This window comes from Colossoma macropomum, unplaced genomic scaffold (genome assembly GCF_904425465.1).
Source record: "Colossoma macropomum unplaced genomic scaffold, Colossoma_macropomum, whole genome shotgun sequence".
Taxonomy (NCBI): Eukaryota; Metazoa; Chordata; class Actinopteri; order Characiformes; family Serrasalmidae; genus Colossoma; species Colossoma macropomum.
The window spans coordinates 41,761,342-41,785,115 of record NW_023494802.1 but is presented as its reverse complement, the minus strand read 5'-3'; the positions used below and the strand labels follow the sequence as shown (position 1 = coordinate 41,785,115).

General features: G+C 37.8%; 1 protein-coding gene and 1 pseudogene across 1 annotated transcript; both read right to left on the bottom strand.

Annotated features, from left to right (window-relative positions):
* Positions 1–1,692: 1,692 nt before the first annotated feature.
* Positions 1,693–6,196, bottom strand: LOC118822943 (annotated as a pseudogene).
* A 2,764-nt stretch (positions 6,197–8,960) lies between these two features.
* Positions 8,961–22,397, bottom strand: LOC118822486 (NLR family CARD domain-containing protein 3-like). Its single transcript, XM_036591565.1, has 8 exons — positions 22,124–22,397; positions 20,638–20,712; positions 18,350–20,105; positions 15,375–15,548; positions 12,258–12,434; positions 10,187–10,363; positions 9,676–9,852; positions 8,961–9,271 (listed from the first exon to the last, which is right to left on the bottom strand). The coding sequence occupies exons 1-8, from the start codon at positions 22,257–22,259 to the stop codon at positions 9,265–9,267; spliced, it is 2,679 nt and encodes an 892-aa protein (XP_036447458.1). The 5' UTR covers positions 22,260–22,397; the 3' UTR covers positions 8,961–9,264.
* Between the last annotated feature and the right edge of the window lie 1,377 nt (positions 22,398–23,774).

Sequence of the window (23,774 nt, the reverse complement as noted above, 5' to 3'; positions counted from 1 at the left end):
GTTCTCATACTTTCAGCACAGTCGTAATTATTAGCTTGTAATAAAAATTAAAATCACTTAGAAATATAAATATAGAGATTCAAGGGAAAAATAATTGATAAAAATGCCTTAGCGTGGACCTCTCTCTCATAAGTTGTGACCCCCCAGGCTGAGAATGACTGGTTTAAACATTGTGTGCTTTTGGGCTTGCTTAACATAATATTGACTTGGAAAACTGGTGTTTATTGCATTTGTATATCTTCTTAGATATTTTCTTTGCAAATTAATGTATGAATTTGTTTTGAGATATAATGTACTCAGAATTCAAATATATTCATATATTTGATGTAAAAACAACAATAAAAAAATTTAATTTGATTTCTAATACAATCTGACAGCCCTAATACTATGTGTGGTTGTGTGTGTTTACATTTGTATTAAGACTTCATCCTCTCCTAAAAACCCTCAGTGTTTGAGAGTAGATCAGCTGGATGATGTTCAGATGCTGTAATAGAAAGAGAATGGAAAGAATCATCAAACGTGAACTCACACTTATCACAATTATATTCGACACAAGAACAAAATCAGCATTAACACCATCACTCACATAAAACACACCAGTCCCATATTAAAACACAATATACTGCAAGATTACACACACAAACACACTTTACATTATATATATATATATATACACATATATATATATATATATATATATATATATATATAGCTGTTGTCAGAAGAAAAGCTTGTATCTCCAAAATTTTAAACTTTACAGGAGAAGGAAAGAAACATTCTTAGTTTTGAATGGAAGCTAATGGAAGTAGATTTTTTTCCAAGCACTTTTGGAGCATTTGTGGTGGTCCGTACATCATGAATTTATATATATATATTTATATATATCTCTCTGTCACACACACACACACACACACACACACACACACACACACACACAAAGAGATAAAATAATATACTTATAAACTTTCACATTTGCTCTCATGTCCCACCCATCATAAAAAAATCGTACAACCCCTACTTTGCAAGGTTTCACAGCATAACTTTAACACATAGATAAAAATGTGTGGTCTGAGAAGACCCACACTCAATGAGTAGACCAGTCCCTGGGCTTAAGACAGATCCTAATTCTGGAGAAGTGTTATGAGAAATTATGGAAAGACCTTACAACAAAGGTCTAAACTTCTGCTGGGCGGTAAAAATTTTTGAATTTGTATCACAAAAGTCTTTCTTACAAATGCTGAAAAAAATTCATAATTAATTTGTCTTAGGCCTCAATGATACAATGACACAATATATTTTGTGTTAAAAGTAACAGATGTGTTCAGTTGAGGACAGTATATGTTGTTTATAATACATCTGTTTTGACAGTGCACATTTCCTGATTCCAAACATGCCTGAAACAAGCAGTTTAGAGCACTGAATATCTTGCAAACATGTACTGGGATCCAAGTTAGAACAAAAATGTGGTCTCTTAAGCCCAGATGAATGGATGGAAAACTGCTGTAAACAGTGGCAAACAACAAACAGTTTTAAAATTTTATTCACACAAAGTGAAAAGGAAAAGAAATATTGTCATTGTGCTAAAAGTTGTACATTTATAATGTAATGGTAAAAAATGAACTTTCTGTGTTCGTGCAATCAAAGAGAAAGTAAAGAAGTAAAGGATAGTTTATGAATATTAATATTAGCAGCTCACTGTAGTTTCTGCAGTGTACAGTGTGGATCCGCCAGTAGATCAGAGAGCTCTTTCACTCCTGACTCTCCTGGAGTATTGGAGCTCAGGTTCAGCTCTCTGAGCTGAGATGATGGGTTTGATTTTAGAACCAAAGCCAGAGAAGCACAACCTTTATCTGTAATACTGCAGCCTTCCAGCCTACAGAGAGGACAGATGCCACACACTGACAGGTGAACACACACACACACACACACACACACACACACACACACACACACACACACACAGTGATAAAGTAATCTTACTCTAGTTTCTGCAGTTTACAGTGTGGATTCTTCAGTCCAGCAGACAGTAGCTCCACTCCTGAATCCTGCAGTTCATTGTTACTAAGGTCCAGTTCTCAGACTAGAGGAGGTTGAGCTGAGAGCTGAAGACAGAGCTGCACAACCTTTCTCTGTAAGATTACACCTACAAAGTCTGTGAGAAAAGTGATGATACATTAGAACATTGAGATCACACAGACAGACAGACAGACAGACAGACAGACAGACAGACACACACACATACATACACACACACACACTGTGTGCTGAGAAAATGATTACTATTTTTATTACTTACTGTCTCCTTAGTGTTAACCAATGTTAATGTTAGTCCTGTTAGACTGGTGTCCATCATCATCATCATATTATTATTATTATTATTATTATTATTATTATTATTATATTGTAATATATATGTATAATAATAATTTGCCTACAACTTCTATGACTGTGTCTGTACTGAACATCTTAGACAGCCAGTTCATGTTTGAATGAAGAATATTTCAAATGTACTCCTCTGTGTGCTTCAGATGTTACCAGGTGGATTAGGTGTAAGGTTGATGGACTTACCAAGAATAACTTGGGAAGATGAGACATGTCAGAATTTTGCAAAGGGTCTATTAAAACCTTAAAAAACTTACAGTTCAAAATCATGACTGCACTGTCATATTTTCTCACTTTAAGTGTGAAAGACATAGATCTGTGCCTACAGTTATAAAATGATCTCACTTCAGTATCTCTAGTTTACAGTGTGGATTCTTCAGTCCAGCAGAGAGCAGCTCCACTCCTGAATCTTGGAGCAGTTTATTGTTAGTCAAGTCCAGTTCTCTCAGACTTGAGGAGTTTGAGCTGAGAGCTGAGGCCAGAGCTACACAGCTTTTCTCTGAGAGACCACAACGATACAGCCTGGGAGAGAAATAAAACACACAATATTAGTGCAACCCATTACATTATTATTGCAGCCTGCAATCACCTAAATTTTGGAGGTTTGCAGGAACAAAGGGCAAAGTTGTACATTTAGTATTAGTTATTGTTTAGCTTGTAAATAGAATGAAAAGGACCAAAGAACCACATTACTTTTCATCAAAACTGTGCTATGCACAGTTCTTTTTATTATTGTTTGTACTCTCATTGAACACTGACCTGTTAAGAATTTTGTTTTGTGTCTTTGCCTCCCCATGCACAAATTTATAAAATTATGAACTATTTATTTGAAATGTATTAGAATAACTACTGTAAACTAGAATATTGTGTTACATAAGAGACAAACAAACTTTAGTAAACCATTAGTGACAGAAACAACTCACCCAGCTTTGCTGGATGCCTTGACCACTGGAAGCAAGCTAATTAGACATTCTTCTGTTGGATCATATTTTTGTAGATCAAACTCATCTAGCTCCTCTTCTGAGTTCAACAACACAAACACCAGAGCTGACCACTGGGCAGGAGAAAGGCTGACTCCACTGAGACAACAATAATATCCTCTGCTCAAGTATTTTTGGACTTCCATCACTAGAGACTGATCATTCAGTTCATTCAGACAGTGGAACAGACTGATGGATTTCTCTGTAGAAGGATTCTCCCTGATCTTCTCCTTGATGTACTGGGCTGTTTCCTCTTTGCTGTGAGAGCTGCTTCCTGTCTGGGTCATTAGGCCTCGTAAGAGAGTCTGATTGGACTCGAGTGAGAAACCCAGAAGGAAGCGGAGGAAAAGGTCCAGGTGTCCTTTCTCACTCTGTAAGGCCTTGTCCACTGCAGACTTGAGGAAATCTGACATTTTGGACCTATCAGAGAGATCAGTGATCAGCTGTTTCGTTGCATCTCTACTGATGAAGGAGAGAAATGAGTATAAAGCTGCCAGAAACTCCTGAACACTCAGGTGCACAAAGCTGAACACCTTCCCCAGGTGCAGCCCAAACTCCTCTCTGAAGATCTGGGAACAAACTCCTGAGTACACTGACACTTCTCTGACATCAATACCACACTCTCTCAGGTCTTCCTCATAGAAGATCAGATTGCCTTTCTCCAGCTGTTGGAAAGCCAGTTTTCCCAGTGCCAGAATCCTCTCTCTAGTCTGCTGAGGATCAGTGTCACATTTCCCATGATACTTTTGGTCCTTGTGTTTGATCTGAAAGATCAGGAAGTGGCTCAACATCTGAGTCAGAGTCTTGGGGATCTCTCCACTCTCTGCTCCACCCAAAACTCTCTCTAGAACAGTGGCTGCAATCCAACAGAAGACTGGGATGTGGCACATGATGTAGAGGCTTCTTGAGGACTTCATGTGTGAGATGATTTTATTGGTCAAGCCCTGGTCACTGATTCTCTCCCTGAAGTACTCCTCTTTCTGAGGATCGCTGAACCCTCATATCTCTGTTACCAGGTTAACACACTCAGGAGGGATCTGATTGGCTGCTGCTGGTCGAGAGGTTATCCAGAGGAGAGCAGAGGGAAGCAGATTCCCCTTGATGAGGTTTGTCAGCAGCACATCCACTGATGCTGAATCTGTTACATCCCACAATCTCTTATTGTATTGAAAATCTAGAGGAAGTCGTCACTCATCCAGACCATCAAAGATGAACATGACTTTGTGGGCATTACTGTCTACAAATTGTATTTCTTTTATTTCTGGGGAAAAAGCAATGGAGAAGCTTAATCAGGCTAAGGTTTTTCTTCATTGTCAAATTCAGCTCTCTAAAAGGAAGTGGAAATATGAAGAAGATGTCCTGATTTGCTTTTCCTTCAGCCCAGTCCAGAATGAACTTCTGCACAGAGACTGTTTTTCCAATTCCAGCAACTCCTTTAGTCAGCACAGTTCTGATGGGTCTGTCTTTAAATAGATCTTTGCATTTGATGGGTCTCTCCTGTGTTTCTGGTCTCCTGGATGCTGCCTCAATCTGTCTGACCTCATGTTCATTATTGACCTCTCCACTCCCTCCCTCTGTGATGTAGAGCTCTGTGTAGATCTCATTCAGAAAGATTGATCTTCCATGCTGTGAAATCCCCTCATTGATACTTTTATATTTTTCTGCCAGTTTAGATTTGTAGCTTTGTTTGCATGCACTGATCAATTCTGATAAGCAGATAGAAATGCTAAAGTTAGGTTTTATTCCCATCAAACTTGAACACTACAAAACGAACAAGAAAATCATTAGACTATAACTTCCCGGGTTAACAAAAATGAGTGAAAATTGGCGTAAGATTTTTTATTATTTTTAGTAGGTCCCTAGCAAGCTCAGTTTGTGAGGCAGTAAAAATCCCAGTTTTTTATTTCATATTAGCCAATACATGACTGTACTACAGCTCACATTAGGTTTCATTTATGTCCAAATTGTGATGAAAACATAATATCAGGAAGAAATATACTTATGCCTAAACAAAAAAAAAAATAATTCAAGGTTTTTATGCAATTTGTATGCCCAATATGCCCAAAAATTGTGCCCTGCAGTGAATAAACAGCTAATTACCATAGATATCTATATACAGATGTTACCTTCAGTGAGAAGAGTAGCACCTCCAGTCTGAACTGTGCTGGAACCTTCCTTATCTGAATGAAGGATAGCAAGGAAAATCAGAACAAAACTTCCTAGAACTGCATGTGCTAAAAACAAACCTTGATAAAGCTGATAAAAACTCTACCAGTCAAAAGTTTGGAACATAAAATATGCATTTTTCAGAATCTTAAAAACGTTTTCATCTAAATGCATATAGATACTTAGAGTTGTGATGTAATAGATGTATTGAGAATCCATTTTTAGGATAGTACATTAATAATGATTATTATTCATTCAGCATGTCTAAGTTCTTCGGTCATGTTGGAAAAGCATTCAAAGAGCCTCTTTATGAAGCTGCTTGACTAAAAGCCAAGAGTATGTAAAGCTGCATCACAGTAAAGGAGGGCTGATTTCTAATAAAATCCAAAATAGTATATTGTTGACTTGTTTGACCTTTTGGTCACTTTATAATTACATATGAGTTATTGCATAGCGTAAATGTCTTTATTTTTATTCTAAAAAGTAAAAAATACAATTCTATGAGTAGATGTATAAAAACTACATCACTTACCTCCCTGTATAAAGGTTATATTCACTGACCCTTGAATATTATTTCCATGCAGAACAGGAGCACTGATGTTTCCTCCTCTCTGAGCTGTTATGTTTGCCTGGATAGGAATGGTGTGAGCTGGAGTGGAAGTTTCCATCTTTTACCTGAGAAGCCTTCGGTTGTCAAGTCAGAAATTAGGGTTTTTCAGCAATTACCTCTGTTCACAAAAAGGTCACTGCTGTTTCACTTTAAACTTGTATGAACTGGGTTAATTTGTCACTGGAGTAAGTGCTGGAACATTTTTTCAGGTTGAAGAAGATGGAATGATATGCTGCTCTACCAATCACAGGTGAGACCAAAAGTTGACACACAGGAGGACCATGGGGCTCCAGGACCCCCTAATTATCCTCTTGGACCTCGCTGAATGTGTCAAAATTAAAATTTTTATTACTTATTATAAAGTTATGATATTTATTAGGGAACATTAGCCTAAATACAAATTGAGGGAAAGGTTATTGCTTAGTTGCTTCTCCGACAAGAGAGTGAGCTTCTGTCTTTGAGGTTCTGAACTAACGAGATATGCAGCACTGGTCTCAGGCTATTACAGATTGGGTCACCCAGTTGGTCCTTAATAGACTAGCAACTGTATCTATGCCTAGGATACCTCTGAAAAACTTTGCTCATAAAAAAAGTTTACTCATTTTTTACTCATTTTTTTGCCCAGTTTTCCAAGAGTTTTGTGGAAAGAGTGAATTGTTCCTCATTTCTACTATGGTGAATGAGTTAGCAGTCTGTCAATGGTAGAGAAGCCAGCCAACATGGGACTCCCTGACTATCAGGGGGTATTTTGCACACTGGGTGGGACAACACTTTGCAATAGTGTTGCAGATGAGACAACACTGCAATAGAGTAGCAGAATAAATTGTCCCCTTCTTCAGTGACTAATGGCCTGTCACAGAGCCAGACATGGGGTGTATGTTTTTGCTAAAATACACACTAAATATCTATTTAATGCATTTAAATGTGAAGTTAAATGTAATAGATTCTACTAAATCTAACTCTAACCCTAACCCTGACTGTTCAGATTTTAAGTTAGCAGTGACTATATCTGAAGGTCAGACTTTAGTCCCATTTGCTCACATATCCAAGTGGTTGCTTTAGTAATGACAGACACACATGCATACATTGACCAAGTAGAGGCAAAACTGTCAGTGTACCTGACAATGATAATTAGCTAATAAAAGGATCATACTATATTTCACAACAGTGTTTGACTTTTCATTAACTACAGCATGAACACAATGTGATGCATATGCCAAACTTGTTCACCAGAGTGCTAACAAGCTACAGGCTGTACCAGTAATTCAGAGACAGGCTTTAAATTCAAATCTTTTTATGAAGCTGTAAACCAGGGGTGCCCATACTTTAAGATCTACTTTTTCAAGTGGACAGTTCATCATAATCTACCTAAAAAAAAGGCTACCTCATCCTTTTAAAAGCTTTGAAACCTTTTTTTAAATGCAATTTAGTGGCCTATATTGATATTCAGCATTACAGGGCAAACAGCTGAAAATTCACACTAACCTTATTCTGATGATTTGCACTGGATGATGTCAGCCTGTTTGTGTAGTCAGGATCATTGTTTTCTTCTTGAGTTCACTTTTAGCTGGGAATTTGTCATCATTTTTTCTTTAAAGTCCTTTTGAGGGCTGGGTCAACTGAAGAGATGGCTCACAGAAATATGGCTGTGCACATGTTCTACCTTCAAATTCACATGGTTCTAAGCATTGCCTAGTAATTATGTAATTACTATGTGTTAGTTGGTGTTGCTGTCCTTCATTATGAGTTAAAGATCATCAGGAACAACATAATTAAGTAAAACACATGATAACTTAAATGACAAACTGTCAGTGAAATGTGAAGTAATGTGGATTATTGTCTCTTATTCTAGTCTATAGGAGTGTTAGTTGAGGTTGATAATGGATTAACATCTCCTGGTGTATATTGAGGTTGTCTATGGGCTAATGTATCCTATTCTAGAATTAGGAAGTTTGTAAATGACTTGGGGAAATTTATAGATATTTAAATAAACATTTTTCTCCACTTTAGATTAGATGCTGGACATAATTTGTAAAACATGACCATGAAAATCACTGTTGCTTGCTAATAATGACCCAATCATTATTACTATTTCTTTAATTTTTTTGCATATACTCACATAGTCACATATTGAATAACATTTTGATTTCTGATTTGTTTATTATTAATTAATTAAAACCTAATAGAAAAAGTGGTTATTAAACTGTTATTTTCTAAACTAATAATGATCAAATTCGTGGTTAACACATAATTGGTTAATTATGAAATATATGCTCATTAGTTCATTGTGAAGTAATATCTTTTATGTCTGTTATAAAGTGAATATATTAATTTATGATTAACTTTATATAGCTGATTAATTCATGATTACCAAATTCTGAAGTAAGAAATCAGGTGTTTTATACATTATTATTGTTGTTCTTTTACCAAAGAATTGAAAGTAACCACATGCAACAAAATGTTTTAAAATGACAAACTACATTAATGTTTTATTTAGAGTTTTAAACCCAAAACATCCTTACTGTGAAAATGTAGGTTTATGAGCTGTAATAATGCGTTATGGTTTGATGAAATTACAAGTGTAGTAAACAGTACTATGCAAAAGAGGCCAGAGTACAAGTTAAATATTTTTAAGGAGAAATTTGTGAGGAGATTAGATACAAGATAATCTTCTTGCAAAGTGAAGGAAAAAGTCAAAGGAAAATAAAAGGAAAAGAAACAAGTTCAAAAACTGATTAAAAGCTACAGAGGAAATGTGTCTCCTAACAACCACCTGGAAGAGCTGGTCGACCCCAAAACTGCCCCCATCAGATAAACAGCACTTAAAGCTTTCATCTTTGAGAGAGAGGAGAAAATCAAGCTGCTTCAGATCTGAAAACATCCACAGGTGTGTCTGTCCATCCTTCCACTGTCAGAAGACTACTCAGCGCTGTGGGATGTGTAGCTGTCAAGAAGAACCTCACTGGGAAAAGGAGATGAACACATCAAACAAAGAAGCTGCTGGAGTTCTCAGATCAATGGACTGAGCACCATGTAGAGCCATATACTGAGTTTGTGTGTTTGTAGTAAGACTTCATCCTGTCCTCACAACCCTCTGTGTGTGAGAGCAGATCAGCTAAATGGTGTTCAGATGCTGTAAGACAGAGAATAAAAGAGAACTGTCAGACATGGACTAACACTTATGGGTCAACACCAAAAGACCTAGGGCCTGTCCAGCCATGTTATGGACCTCCATGAAAAAATCAAGGAAAAACAAATTTAATTCATGAAAGCATGCAAAATGAACATTTGCTTGCTCATACTCTAAATTCCATCTTAAATACTGAGTTTATTTTCTTACAGAATGACTGAACTGAGCTGAAATATTGAATGGGTATAAATACAGCACAAAAAATAATGTTTCCTGTAAGTTTATTTATGTAACAGGTTCATTTATTGCAGTATGTTCATTTTTATGTGAGACTGATCAGTACTTTATTTCAGTATGTCAGTACTTTGTGTGTGTGTGTGTGTAGAAACAGTAAGTCAGTAACTCACTGTAGTGTCTCCAGTTTACAGAGTGGATCCTCCAGTAGATCAGAGAGCTCCTTCACTCCTGATCCTCCTGGTTTACTGTAGCTCAAGTTAAGCTTTCTCAGGCGAGTGTAGGGGTTTGATTTTAGAGCTAAAGCCAGAGCAGCAAAGCCTTCATCTGTAATACTGTTGTCATGCAGTCTACAGAGAGAAGAAAATCTCCTTACATTTACAGATACACACACTCACACACACTCACTAACACACACACTCATACACACACACACAAATGCACAATGCACAAACATACACACAAACACTAATAACATTTGATTATTTATATGATGGTTTAATTTATTATTGTTTTTATGTAAGATTGTTCAGTATTTCATCTGTGAAATTATATATTGTTTTTTTATTGAACAACCTAAAATTACGTATATTCGTTCACTGATACACACTTTTAGACTCTACCTATTCAACACATTCTCTCTCTCTCTCTCTCTCTCTCTCTGTCAGTAAGTCAGTAACTCACTGTAGTATTTCCAGTTTACAGTGTCGATCCTCCAGTAGACCAGAGAGCAGTTTAACTCCTGAATCTCCTGGTTTATTGTAGTTCAGGTCCAGCTCTCTCAGGTAAGATGAAGGGTTTGATTTTAGAGCTGAAGCCAAAGCAGCAAAGCCTTCACATGTAATACTGCATTCAGACAGGCTGCCGAGAAGAGAAAAACTCATCACACTTAAAGATCAACACACACACAACTAATAATATTTTATTATTAATTTAAATAACAGCTATTAGTAATTTATTGGAGTATATTCATTTTATAGCAAATTGTTCAATATTTTGAAATGAATTGTTTTGAAATGAATTGAATTGTTCACTTCATATTTGAAATTAAATCTGTTTTCATTGAACACAGAATCTTAGCTCAGCTCTTTAGTTTTTTTATTTTCTGTTTTTTTCTTCTTTTTTTCTAGCAACAGTGTCTGAGCATGTTATATATAGACAATTCAAGAGCACTACAAAGCCAAAAGTGGATTTTGTTTTCTTTTTTGGCTTCTTCTCAGCTGTAACATGGGATGGCTTACCAGACAGAGGATGTGAACCCAGGCTGTCTGAGTCATAGCCCAGGGCCTACCAGGTGAGCCACCACAGGTTTTGGGGACACAGAACCCAAGCGCCAAGCTTATGTACAACAGAAGGAGGAGTTAAACTAAAGCACTTGAACACGTGGTGAGTCTGGAGATTAAACCCGGGCCCTATGGATGCTGCATGAGCACTCTACTGCTTGACCAGCGAAGTGGTGATGAAGGCTGCTGTAAGGAGCACCCTTATTTGGGATTGCCTGAAATCTGGTGGGAAAAGCTGTCCGAATTTATAAACCCACCCATTTCTGTCAGGCAGGAAACAAGAACAAAGGACGCCAGGGGAAAACTGGCTTTCTTAGAAGTCAAGAGAAAAATGTATAATTAAAAAATATGAATGATTTTCCCAACAGAAACAGAACCAAAACTGAATACAAGGGAGAAATGTTCCTTTTTTTGTTCTTTTGAAATAGACAGAGAGCAGAGAAGGAAACCTCAAGAGGAGGCTGGAGAAACTCAAAAAGTAAGGGAGAGTGCAAAACACTCAACCCTCTAACCCAAATTACCAGCTGTTTCTGCTGACTCGAGATGAGACAAAGACACAGCAATGTGTGTCTCCTTCTCTGAGCTTATGAAGCCCTCTGCCCAGGTGTAGTATATTGGGCTTGATTGGACTTGGGAGGAGTGTGTCATCTCCCTCTGCTGGCCAGGAGCGCCACCCTGGAGCCAGCCCTTACACTCAGCGCTGCCTAACTGATCATAAAATTCTCATAGATAGACTTGAAAACTGGGTTGGAACCTCAAGTTCTGTTCTAAAATGGTTCAGTTCATACCTGCAAGGAAAGAATGACTTCTGAGAGAGTGCTTGTGACCTGTGGTGTTCCCCAGGATTCAATTCTTGGGTCTTATTTAATTTGTACATGCTACCTCTTGGCCAAATACTACAAGACTATGGGATATCTTGCCACAGCTATGCAGATGATACTCAGATTTACTCAGCCCACTTCCGAAACAGCTATGGCCCCCTTCACTCACTTTGTAAGTGCCTTGAGCACATCACTAAGTGGATAAGACAAAACTTTCTGCAGTTAAGTAAAGATAAAACAGAGATTATTTTATTTGGGAATAGCCATGAGAAGCAGAGACTAGTTATCTATCCGCATTTGGGAGCCCTAAAATCTAAAGAACTACCACATAACATTAGTGTACTAATAAATTCTGATCTTGGTTTTAGCAGTCATGTCAAAGCAATTGCTAATTCAACATTTTATCACCTTAAGAACATCAACTACATTAGAGATTTCCTGACTAAAACAGATCACATCCATGCCTTTCTTTATAGTAGGACTGATTTCTGTAATGGTCTCCTAACTGGGCTCCCAAAAAAGACAATCAAACAGCTTCAGTTGTTTCAAAATGCAGCTGCCAGAGTTCTCAATAGAAGTAAAACAAGGAACATGATTTGCATTGCCTTCGTGTGTGTGTGTGTGTGTGTAGAGACAGTGTAGGTAACTCACTGAAGTATCTCCAGTTTACATTGTGGATCCTCCAGAAGATCAGAGAGCAGCTTCACTCCTGACTCTCCTGGTTTATTGGAGTTCAGGTTCAACTCTGTCAGTTCAGAGGAAGGGTTTAATTTTAGAGCTGAAGCCAGAGCAGCAAAGCCTTTGTCTGTAATACTACAATTCATCAGCCTGAAAAAAGGAGAAAAACACCTCTTACTCACACAGAGCTCCAAACAAAACCTATACATATATCTATGTTGAAAAACAAAATGATGTACAGTTTATCCTGATTGATTGAATATATCTTTGCAGTTCAGAAGTCATATTTTTAAAATGTTTATCAAGTTATCAAGAAGAAACACATTCAAGAACATAGCTAGCAGCTCATGTCACAAGCTAGAAGGAAGCTAATGCCAAAAGTTAGCTTATTTCATATCAGGTGCTAACATAGATGTTGTCTTCGAAGCTAACATCTATGTTAGCTTGTGATATGACATAAGCTAATGTCAGCTTCTTTCAAATAGCTGCCTATATGTCAGGCAGCTAGCTAGCTAGCAAAGATCAGTTCATCTGATAGCATAATATAAGACAACGTGATGTAAATGTGAAACATATTATATTCGTATATTTATTCATAGGGAATCCCATTAGTTACACAATTAGTTGTTGATCAGTTCCTTCAAATGACTCACTAAGAGGCCTCACACAATGTAAACAATAAGTTTGGATGCTACAGTGTCACATGACAGGTGGAATAGGGCATCCCTTTGCATAATTTTTTTTACAGCTTTGGCCTGCCCCATTTTATCCCACAGAGGCATGCCTATCAAAAAGTAAAAATATTTTTTTTTGCATGATATAGTGATGTAATATGGTCTATCATTAGCAATTATGGCCTTCACATATTCATGCAGCCAGAACAGCAAAAATAAAATAATAATAATAAGAAGAAGAAAAACAAGAAGAAGACAAAGAAGGCAAATGGGCTGCTGCTCAATAAAACCTGCTTTTTTTATTTTCAAACCCAAATCTATGTTGGCACACTGTAGCTTCCATTGTATTTTTTCAAAATCTCAACAGGTAAGACTGCCATTGTATAAACTGTCTTTATGCAATAACACACATACCTATCACATATTCCTCTACGGACATCATTGCAGGCCTTCTTCATGTTTACAGTTTTTTAAATTGCTAAAATACATTTAATGAAACTGTAATAACCTTAATGTTCATTCACAGTCTCTTGGAGAAGTTGAAGTGTCCTTCTGCATGTGTTCTAACACTTTCTTATTGATTTCACTCATGTTTCATGTAAATGTTCAAAGCAGTTAACACAGTAAACAAGAAAAGTTCATTGGATAACTTTAAAACAAAAGAAAAGCATGTAGTGACAGCTTACAGAAAATACTCTCATAGTTACATCGACATTAAGCACCTGTGTGAAATTCATAGTGCACAATTGTTAACTCAGCAATCAGTAGACAGTTTTCTACTGTCAGCGTGGATAAATGAGACTGTAGACAATATTTATTAGATGAGGATCAGATAACAGGTGAGACTGTCATTATATAAAATTGATTTACATAATGACAGACTTAACTATTGAGAATATAAAACAATCAGCCAATTGATGCTAGCAGACACTATAGTCAATTTCCTGCACAAACCCCTACACTGAGATATTCAGAAATGTTGTTTCTGCTTTTTGCTATACTCGTTGAAAAAGGTGAGAATAGTAGAGAGCAGCATTGTCCCAAATGGTGTAAAACCAGAGATCGACCATATGTATCAGTAGAAATATGTGTAACAGGTAAATTTATTCTTGTGCAAAGGCTTACCTATAGATTTTTTTTTGTTTGTGTAGGATACTGTAGTGTAGACCTTTGGGTTAGATCTATCATCTTTCTTCAATCTCAGACAAGCCAAGATTGATGACATCTATGATTGACTTGCCTAAATTTTACTGGAAATTTTAGTTCAGTGTGGCATGATTGCTAAGACATTCAGTTTGAGCCCTGGCACAGTCTCTCCCTCTACTGATCAATACTCAGGACTAGGGATTTTTGGCAATGTTGCCCTCTACTCCTCTCACCTGTGTTTCAAACAAAAAAATTGTTTCTGAATATTTTGGGTGATTTGTTTTTGTTTGCTTTTGGGACATATGCAGTACATTACACTAAAATGTATTGTGGTGATGCTCGGAAGAAGAGTCAGCTGAAGCCATAATTTCTACTCAATAACTGCTCTATTATTCAATGCAAAATGAAAATAGGAACATAAAGCACTACGCTGGTGGGGGAAGGTCACCATTAACCACAGGTTTCATGCCACTGGTGAACACCCATCTTGTCACTGCATACAAATCATCCCTTCAACCCCCATCCCAGACTCAGAACAACAGGAACAAACATGTACACATTCCTTTAAGTGATGAGTAACAGCATCAACAACAATAAACAGCAATTGTACTGGCCATGTGCATCTCTCATGAAGTCTTTTAAATGTAACAGAAAGCGTCACCCCAGCGGGATGCCACCGGCCACTGGGCTGCTTTTCTCACCAGACACCATGCTGTGCCATTCACCATAATGTGAAAATTACATTATGAATGTGTACACTTGTGCACTATGTAGATCAAACAGGTGCTGAAAATATGATTAGGAGAACATTCCCTTTGTGCATTTATTAAATGTTTTCCTTCTGTTTTAGACAGCTATTCAATTGAGTTGTGTTTTCCTGTGAGATGTGATAACTGATTTGAGAGAATATGTGAAAAATGGGTGAAAGAAATAAGACTGTATTAACATATCTCCAAGAGATATGCTAAGAAAGTGACAATGAAGATTAAATCAAACACAGTTTCATTAAATATGTTTTATCAATCAATAAGAACTGTAAGGAGTGAAATTTGTGTTTTCCTCTGAACTGGATTCCTCACAGATACTTTACTGCACAGCAATGGCAGCACTGTAAAAGTGGAGTCTGATTATTATTTTTCTGACTGTTTGTTATGGTTTGTTATGATGTGCCTTATCTGTGTGAGAAGTTGTTACAAAGTTATAAAACCATGTAGACCTATGAAAGTGTGAGGGTGTGTGTTGTATATCCTCAGTGATAAAGTGATCTTACTCCAGTTTCTCCAGTTTAGAGTGTGGATTCTTCAGTCCAGCAGAGAGCAGCTTCACTCCTGAATCCTGCAGTTCATTTTTACTCAGATTCAGTTCTCTCAGACTTGAAGGGTTTGAGCTGAGAGCTGAAGACAGAGCTTCACAGCTTTTCTCTGTGAGATTACAGTTATACAGTCTGGGAGAGAAATGATGATATATCAGAACATTGACATCACACACACAAACACATTCATAATCTCACAAACATACATACACACATAATCTCACAGACACACACACACACAATCTCGTACCAACACACACACATACAACTAAACACGAACACACAGTTAAAGAAATAATGATATATCAGTGGGTCATGTTACAAAAACATCCAGTTTTTAGTTTAAAAGTCTGACAAGGACAAGATAAGAATTTTTAGCACAAATTATATTTATAGATGTTAATGTTTTCTTAATTTAGGACTTTTATCTTCCAACACTTAATTAGGAACTACTCTATTGAGGATGAAATTCAGTTGTTATGTCTGTCACTAAGAAACCAAACATTTACACACAGCTGGAAAGCAAACATGTATTCAAAATTATTGTAAAAAAGTATGTAAATTATAATTAAATAGACAGCCAAACTTCAGCTTCATTGGCTGCCATTTGACATAAATTGTGAGAGGGCAAAAAATGCCTGATTAAATGTCCAAACAAGCTCTGATTGACGGGTCAGATTATTGAATGGATTTCTGACATTTTGGTTCCATGTCATTCAGTTTGAGCATCTCACAAACTGCATTTTCACAAAAACAAAACAAAACAAAAAAACATACAGACACACACTGACAAGCCACTTGCTCTACTAGGTGAACACAAGTAACTAAATATAGGCAGCAAAGTCAACATTTCATGGGGGGGACAAATGAAATGAGATGGTATGAGAATAAACACAGTTTTTTTGTTTTTTAATTCTCATTGCAAAGTAGACTCTAGATAGGCTGTATTGTCCTCAACTCCCCAAGTATATCATCTTATCTTCATGCTTTCTGTTTCAGGGCACAGTGTTGCACTAGTTAGCAAAGCAACTGTAGCCTTCTCTACATTTTTGCTCAATAGTTGAGCAAATTTGTTATGAATTAAATGGCTTTATTGGTAACTGTGCATAGATTTGTCCATAGGGGATGTGTTTTACAGAGTAAACCCTCACATCTTAGTATGTTAGACTGAGCACTTCCATACAGTGTGAGGATACAGACCAGCTTTGTCTGATAAGTGATTCAAACATGCAGTGTGGGTTGTCACCAAAGGACAACATTTCGAAAATCATACTGTGCATGCCTGGCTTAACAGAACATTACTGATCCCCAGTTTCAGTTTCCATTTACCAAGATTTTCACTGGCCTCTCCTAATAAACTGCCACACATTTAACTCTGTCTCTTCATTATTCATCAACATCAACATTATTTAATTAACATTCTACAATTGTTTAAGCACGGTTTTAAAAGCATGGCTCATTTTTTCCAAACATTACCCACAATTCACACAGCCCCACACACAAGTAGCAGAAAACCTCAGATCTTTTGCATAATGAAAAACCATTCTAAACTATGCAATAATTTATAAAAACTTAATTTTTTCACTGTTTGGTCCATATAATCTAAATCTGTTAAATACTGCTGTGTTCTAAATCACCTTTGAAATTTCTGCTTTTCAAATGATACATAGTCTGGGTTTGATTTTATTCAGAGATATTGTTACATTAAGGTACACGAATAACCAAACACAAGAACCAAGACTAATATTGCACAGTGATTACATTTTTTACTTCTTTTCACACTAAGGAATACACAGCTGTGAACCATCAATTGCCTGCATCTGCTACTAGTCTCTTCATCAAGAGATTGTCCACATCCTGGGCCACTTTTCTCTCAATTATATAATGTCAACATGGCAGCATCATTGGACCTGATGCTGAGCATTGTGGTCCATTTCACTGGTGGTCAGGACATAAATAACTATGCTAGTTATGAATATAACTGTGCAAATTTGTGATTATGGGGTTATATAGCCTCAGTAACATCAGGGGTCACATGGTGACTCATTTGGTATACTTCCTGTCAGTCTGAAGCTGCCTGTGCATATAAATAGTCACTCAGTAAATACTGGCAGTTATCCACTACTCACATAATCACAGTTACATTAGTAATTAGTATGCTAGTTTATGCTGGTTGTGGAAAAATACAGATAAAGCTAGGAGGAGATTGTGTGGAGGTGGGTTGCAAAGTGACTGCAGAAAAAGTGCCAAGAATGGCAGGCTAAAGCAGCTTAAATAAGCACCCTGAAGAATTTAGCCAATTATAAGCATAGCCGGCAATCAGCTGAGCTGTCAGCTCTTTGAGATCAGCTGACAACAGCAGGTGATTGTGGCCTGAGCTTGAATTTGTGGCCTGCCTGAACTAAAACTATGCTCAGTTTCAGGCAGGACTAGTTTGTCAAAGATTTTTTTTCCATTTACAGTAAGTACTTTTAGGCAGTATGCCTCTGTTCTAGGATCTCCCTGGCCTTTCATGTGCCTACATGAAAAGCCTAAAGCAGAAAGAGCAGCAGAAAGACCCCTAAAACGATCATACCAGGCAAACCTCCAGCCACCAGGAGGAGCTGCTCTGCAACGAGTGGCAAAGACAGTTAGTCTAGTTGGTATGTGTGAGGCTAATGGATGCTAGTTGAGGTAACATAGCTATTGAGTTATACAACCTTCATTAAATAAGTTAGCAGATTACAAAGCACTCATGGCTTTCGTGCACCAAAGATGACTTGAGCTTCAGATCATAGATAACGTTCATAAGCAGATTTTGACCATCTGCCCATGGGCTTTGTTTGAAGCTAATTGGAGTAACTAATGAAAAGCATTATTCTAATCAGTGCAATATCATCCAGTTTTACATTGAAGTAATAAACACTGCAGTAACACATAACTAAAATACTCACACAGCTCTTCTGGATGCTTTGATCACTGGGAGCAGCTTCAGAAGACATTCATCTGATTTGTCATATTTACGCAGGTCAAACAAATCCATCTCCTCTTCTGAGTTCAGCAACACAAACACCAGAGCTGACCACTGGGCAGGAGAGAGTCTGACTTTACTGAGAACACTGTAATGTCTTCTGTTCATGTATGTTTGAACTTCCTGCACTAGAGACTGATCATTCAGCTCATTCAGACAGTGGAACAGATTGATGGATTTCTCTGCAGAGGGATTGTCCCTGATCTTCTTCTTAATGAACTGAACTGTTTCCTCTTTGTTGTGAGAGCTGCTTCCTGTCTGTGTCATTAGGCCTCGTAAGAGAGTCTGATTGGACTCCAGTGAGAGACCCAGAAGGAAGCGGAGGAAAAGATCCAGGTGTCCTTTCTCACTCTGTAAGGCTTTGCCCACCGCAGCCTTGAGGAAGTCTGACATCTTGTACTGTATGAAAATACTAGAGAGATCAGTGGTCAGCTGTTTGGTTCCATCTCTGCCAATGAAGGAGAGAAATGCATATAAGGCTGCCAGAAACTCCTGAACACTCAGGTGCACAAAGCTGAACACCTTCCCCAGGTGCAGTGCAAACTCCTCTCTGAAGATCTGGGTACAAACTCCTGAGTACACTGACACTTCTCTGACATCAATGCCACACTCTCTCAGGTCTTCCTCATCGAAGATCAGATTGTCTTTCTCCAGCTGTTGGAAAGCCAGTTTTCCCAGTGCCAGAATCACCTTTCTAGTCTGCTGAAGATCAATGTCACATTTCCCATGGTACTTTTTATTCTTGTGTTTGATATGAAAGATCAGGAAGTATGAGAACATTTGAGTCAGAGTCTTGGGGATCTCTCCACTCTCTGCTCCACCCAACACTCTCTCTAGAACAGTGGCTGCAATCCAACAGAAGACTGGGATGTGGCACATGATGTAGAGGCTTCTTGAGGACTTGATGTGTGAGATGATTTTGTTGGCCAGGCTCTGGTCACTGATTCTCTTCCTGAAGTACTCCTCTTTCTGAGGGTCACTGAACCCTCGTATCTCTGTTACCAGGTCAACACACTCAGGAGGGATCTGATTGGCTGCTGCTGGTCGAGAGGTTATCCAGAGCAGAGCAGAGGGAAGCAGATTCCCCTTGATGAGGTTTGTCAGCAGCACATCCACTGAGGCTGAATCTGTTACATCCCACAAGCTCTCATTGTTCTGGAAATCTAGAGGAAGTCGACACTCATCCAGACCATCAAAGATGAACATGACTTTGTAAGAATCACAGTTTATTGATCTTAGTTCTTTTATGTATGGGGAAAATAGTTGATGAAGCTCAACCAGAGTGAGCTTTTTCTTTATCAAATTCAGTTCCCTAAAAGGAAGGGTAAATATGAAGTGGATGTCTTGGTTTGCTTTTCCTTCAGCCCAGTCCAAAATGAACTTCTGTACAGAGACTGTTTTTCCAATTCCAGCAACTCCTTTAGTCAGAACAGTTCTGATGGGTCTTTCTTTAAAGAGATCATTGCATTTGATGGGTTTCTCCTGTGTTGCTGGTCTCCTGGATGCTGCCTCAATCTGTCTGACCTCATGTTCATCATTCACCCCTCCACTCCCTCCCTCTGTGATGTAGAGCTCTGTGTAGATGTCTTTCAGCAGAGTTGATGTTCCATGCTCTGAAATTCTTTCATTAATTCTACAAAATTTTGTTTCCAGTCTTTGTTTGTATACAGTGATCAACTCTGGGAGTTCAACACAGAAAATAAATTCTTTAATGTTTGCTGTTGTTTAATGTAAATTTCATTCAAAAAGGTGGACTTCTTCTTTCCTTATTTTTTCTCTTTCATTTGTCCATAAGTCTAGGATTAAGTTTTTTACTTAAATACAATCATTTCAGAAGGTTAACACAGACCACACCACCAACAAATATTTTAGTATTTGGAAGTATTTAAGATTGTTTGGAAGTACTTAGGTTACTGGATTATGATAATATAAGGTAAACAAAAATTTAAGCATGTGTGGTTCTTCTAATGAACCTTAGACTTTGATGTTGAGAGAAAAAATGTTTCAGCTTTGAAACCAGAAACAATAATGAATTTTTAATAATCACCACTGTATAAAACATTTTGACACATCCTATTTTTAAAATGTATTGTAGGCTTCTCAATCACATGTATTCCTGGTTGTTGTTGTTTAGATTTAATGCAATAAATGTGCCCATTTACAGAACTTTGAAATGAATAAGTAGTAAATAACCAGTGATATGTACATTACTTTCAGTGAGAGCAGGGGCACCAGGAGAGCCTCCAGCCTGAACTGCACTGGTGTTGGAACTGGGGACTTCCTGACCTGGAGGAGTGATAAATATCAAAACTTTGTTAAAGCTACTTAAAACTAATACATTATATGGACAAAAGCATTGGAACACCCACACATTACACCTACAGGAGATTTTATGAAATTCTAAATCCATAGGCATTAATATGGAGTTGATACTCTTTGCAGCTATAAGTGTCTCTCCATTCTAGTTCATCCCAAAGGTGTTGATGGGGTTGAGGTCAGGGCTCTGTGTGGGCCAGTGAAGTTCCTTCACACCAAACTCACCCAGTCATGACTTTATGGAGCTTTGTGCACTGGGGCTCAGTCATACTTCCTCAAACTGTTCCCACAAAGTTGTACAAATACAGTTGTCCAAAATGTCTTGGTCTGCTGAAGCATTAGCATTTCCCTTCTCTGAAATTAAGGGGCTTAGGCCAACCTGTGAATAACAACCCCATAGCATTATCCCTCCTCCACCAGACTGCCAGATAGAAAAGCGTGATTCGTCACTCCATAGAATGCATTTCCACTGCTCTAGAGTCCAGTCGCAGCGCTTTACACCACTCCATCCAACGCTTGGCATTGTGTTTGGTGATGTAAGGCTTGCACGCAGTTGCTTGGCCATTGAAACTCTGCCATGAAGCTCCCAACACATAGTTTTTGTGCTGTTGTTAATGCCAGAGGTTTCTAACTCAGTTATTGAGTCAGCAGAGCTTTGCCAACTTTTATGCACTATGCTCCTCAGCACTTGGCGACCCGCTCTGTAACTTTCCATGGACAGATACTTTGTGACTTACTGTGGTTTTTAAAAGCTTTCACTTTTCAATAATACCACACACATTTGATCATGGAATATCAAGGAGGGAAGCAAATGTCTAGGAAAGAACACATTTTGTGAACTGACTTGCAACAGTGGCATCCTATTACAGCACCATACTCGAATTTATTGTGTTCTTTAGAATGACCCATTCTTTCACAAATGTGTGCAAAGGCAGCCTGCATGACTAGGTGCTTGATTTTATACGTGTGGCGACGGGACTGAATGAAACACTTGAATTCAATGATTAAGAGGTGTGTCCTAATAGTTTTGTCCATATAGTGTAGCAATCAATGAAATGTATTTCTGTACACCACCAACAATCACCCCCTCCCCCTGTCAACTTCCAATCACCAATCATTCTCAAGGTTATCTTCCCACTAGTCACACCAGAACTTCTTTAACGCCACTCTATAAAGACTGTTTGTTCCCATTTCCTCCTTGCAAAGTACTGCTACAGATTCTTCTGAGCAAGCTAAGGGAAGAGATTTTGTTAGTTCACTCTGTATAATCTGTATGATCCTGGCTTGTATTTTTGTGACCCTGTTTTTGGCTTTCTCCCTTTTTGGCTCTGACAGACAGATCCATTAATTTGTACACAGTTTCTTACACCACATCACTTACCTCCCTGATTAATGGTTACATTCACTGGGCCTTGAATATTAATCCCATGGAGAACAGGAGCACAGATGGCTCCTCCTGTCTGAGCTGTCATGTTGGTCTGAACAGGATCAATGTTAGCTGAAGTGGACGTTTCCATCTGAAAAGTCTCTGGTCACCAGGTAAGGAAGTATACTGTGGTACTTCAGTGACTTCTTTTAAATACGGTAACTGTTTTTAATCCTCTCGTCATCAGCCAGCACTCCCCAAAACTCACCATCAGAGCTGCTGAGTTTCACTGTGTGAGAGAGAAAGGGAAAGATAAGATAGAGAGGGAGAAGAGAAAAAGGGAGAAAGAGATAAAAAAGAAAGGGAGAGAGTTGAGAGAGATTGGCTATGTGTGTGTATAAGTGTGTAATATTTGTGTGTGTGTGTGTGTGTGTGGGTGCATATATGTGTAATGTGTATAGTGTATGTGCATATGTAATTTGGGTGTTTAATTTGTGCATTTAGTATGTGTGTAGTGTGAGTATATGTGTGTATATATTGTGTAATGTTTGTAAAAGTTTTAGTGTTCAGTGTGTGTATGTTTATGTGTGTATGTAATATGTGTGTGTAATGTATGTGTTTTGTATTTGTGCATATGTAATGTGTGTGTTTAATGTGTGTGTGCATGTAGTTTGTATACAATCTGTGTGTTCAAAGTGTGTGTATATATGAAATTAGTGTGTAGAGTTTGTAGTGTAATATGTGTGTATATGTGTAATGGGTGTGTTTAGTGTTTGTGATTTTAGACTACTTGTTACATACAGGATAGTGTTTGATGTTATTTGTTTATGCAATGTGTGTACATGAGTGTTTAAAGTGTGTGTATATGTAACTTGTTCATTGTGTGTGTTTTGAGTGTGTATATTCAATGTGTCCATTGTGTGAAGGGGGTGCTCTACCTATGGCTCTTGTGAACACCAGGAGTTTAAATGTGTGTGTGTGTGTGTGTGTGTGTGTGTGTGTGTGTGTGTGTGTGTGTCTGTGTGTTGGGGAGGGGGGTGGGTCCCTTACAGTCACACACACCCTTAGTGAGGCTACATGCTGAAATCAGTGTGGAGAAGATTCAATATTTTGAGATGTTTTCACAGCTAGTCTGTTTGCTTAAGTCCAAACCAGGGTTTGGGTTTTTGTGACATTATTTAACTTGCTCAGCTTCCAGCGATAGACTCTTCATAACTGAGCATAAACAGTGAAAGAAGCTTTCTCAATAAAAGTCCTTGTAGAAATAAGCCTTTTAATTAGCTGTTTAAAGTCCAAACTCTCTGCATTAGATTTCTATTCAGGTTCTGTGATGATCACACAGCCAAACTGGATGAGTTCTTTTTCAGTACATCTCTTATCCAGCACAGTTCTGACATTAAATATAATGCAATGTAGATATACAAGATCAAATGTTAGGAAATTATCGCGCTTGCTTTCTCCCGTGTTTCACCACTAGCCTAACTCTGCAGGTACTTTATTCAGGAATGAACTTGCCTGAATTTTAATGACACATTCACAAAGTGCCTACATTTTGACCTGCCTGCACATTGCTGCCACACACTGAATGAAAACAGATCAGTTACAAGTCTAATCTATTTAGTGTTAACTGTAAATATCTGTGTTAACAGCATCTATAGTGCTGATT